The sequence below is a fragment of the Chaetura pelagica genome, unplaced genomic scaffold (genome assembly GCF_000747805.2).
Source record: "Chaetura pelagica isolate M959 unplaced genomic scaffold, ChaPel_1.0 scaffold288, whole genome shotgun sequence".
NCBI lineage: Eukaryota > Metazoa > Chordata > Aves > Apodiformes > Apodidae > Chaetura > Chaetura pelagica.
Genome location: NW_009954190.1, coordinates 1,571,894 through 1,572,117, shown reverse-complemented (window position 1 = coordinate 1,572,117; position 224 = coordinate 1,571,894). Strand labels below are relative to the sequence as shown.

The window sequence follows — 224 nt, the reverse complement described above, 5'->3', positions numbered from 1 at the left end:
GGGCCTCCTCGGCGTCGCGGTGCTGGCGGTAGGTCATCCAGCAGCAGGGCTCCACGTCGGTCTCGTCGATGCCCCAAAACGCCAGCTCCTCCTCGAAGAGCGGCCCGCACACGTCGGCGGGGCAGTGCAGCTTGCCGGTGCGGTAGTAATTGAGCACATAGGCGAAGACCCCCGGGTGACGGTTGAAGAAAAACTCGCTGGCGGCAGCAGCGGCTCCGGTGCCC

General features: G+C 67.4%; 1 protein-coding gene across 1 annotated transcript in view; it reads right to left on the bottom strand.

Moving 5' to 3' along the window:
• The window catches only part of KCNC2 (potassium voltage-gated channel, Shaw-related subfamily, member 2), a 96,922-nt gene that overhangs the window by 92,916 nt on the left and 3,782 nt on the right, over positions 1–224 (bottom strand). Inside the window, exon 2 of the mRNA XM_010003078.1 lies at positions 5–213. Coding sequence (XP_010001380.1) covers positions 5–213 — 209 coding nt within the window. The remainder of the gene's footprint in view (positions 1–4; positions 214–224) is intronic.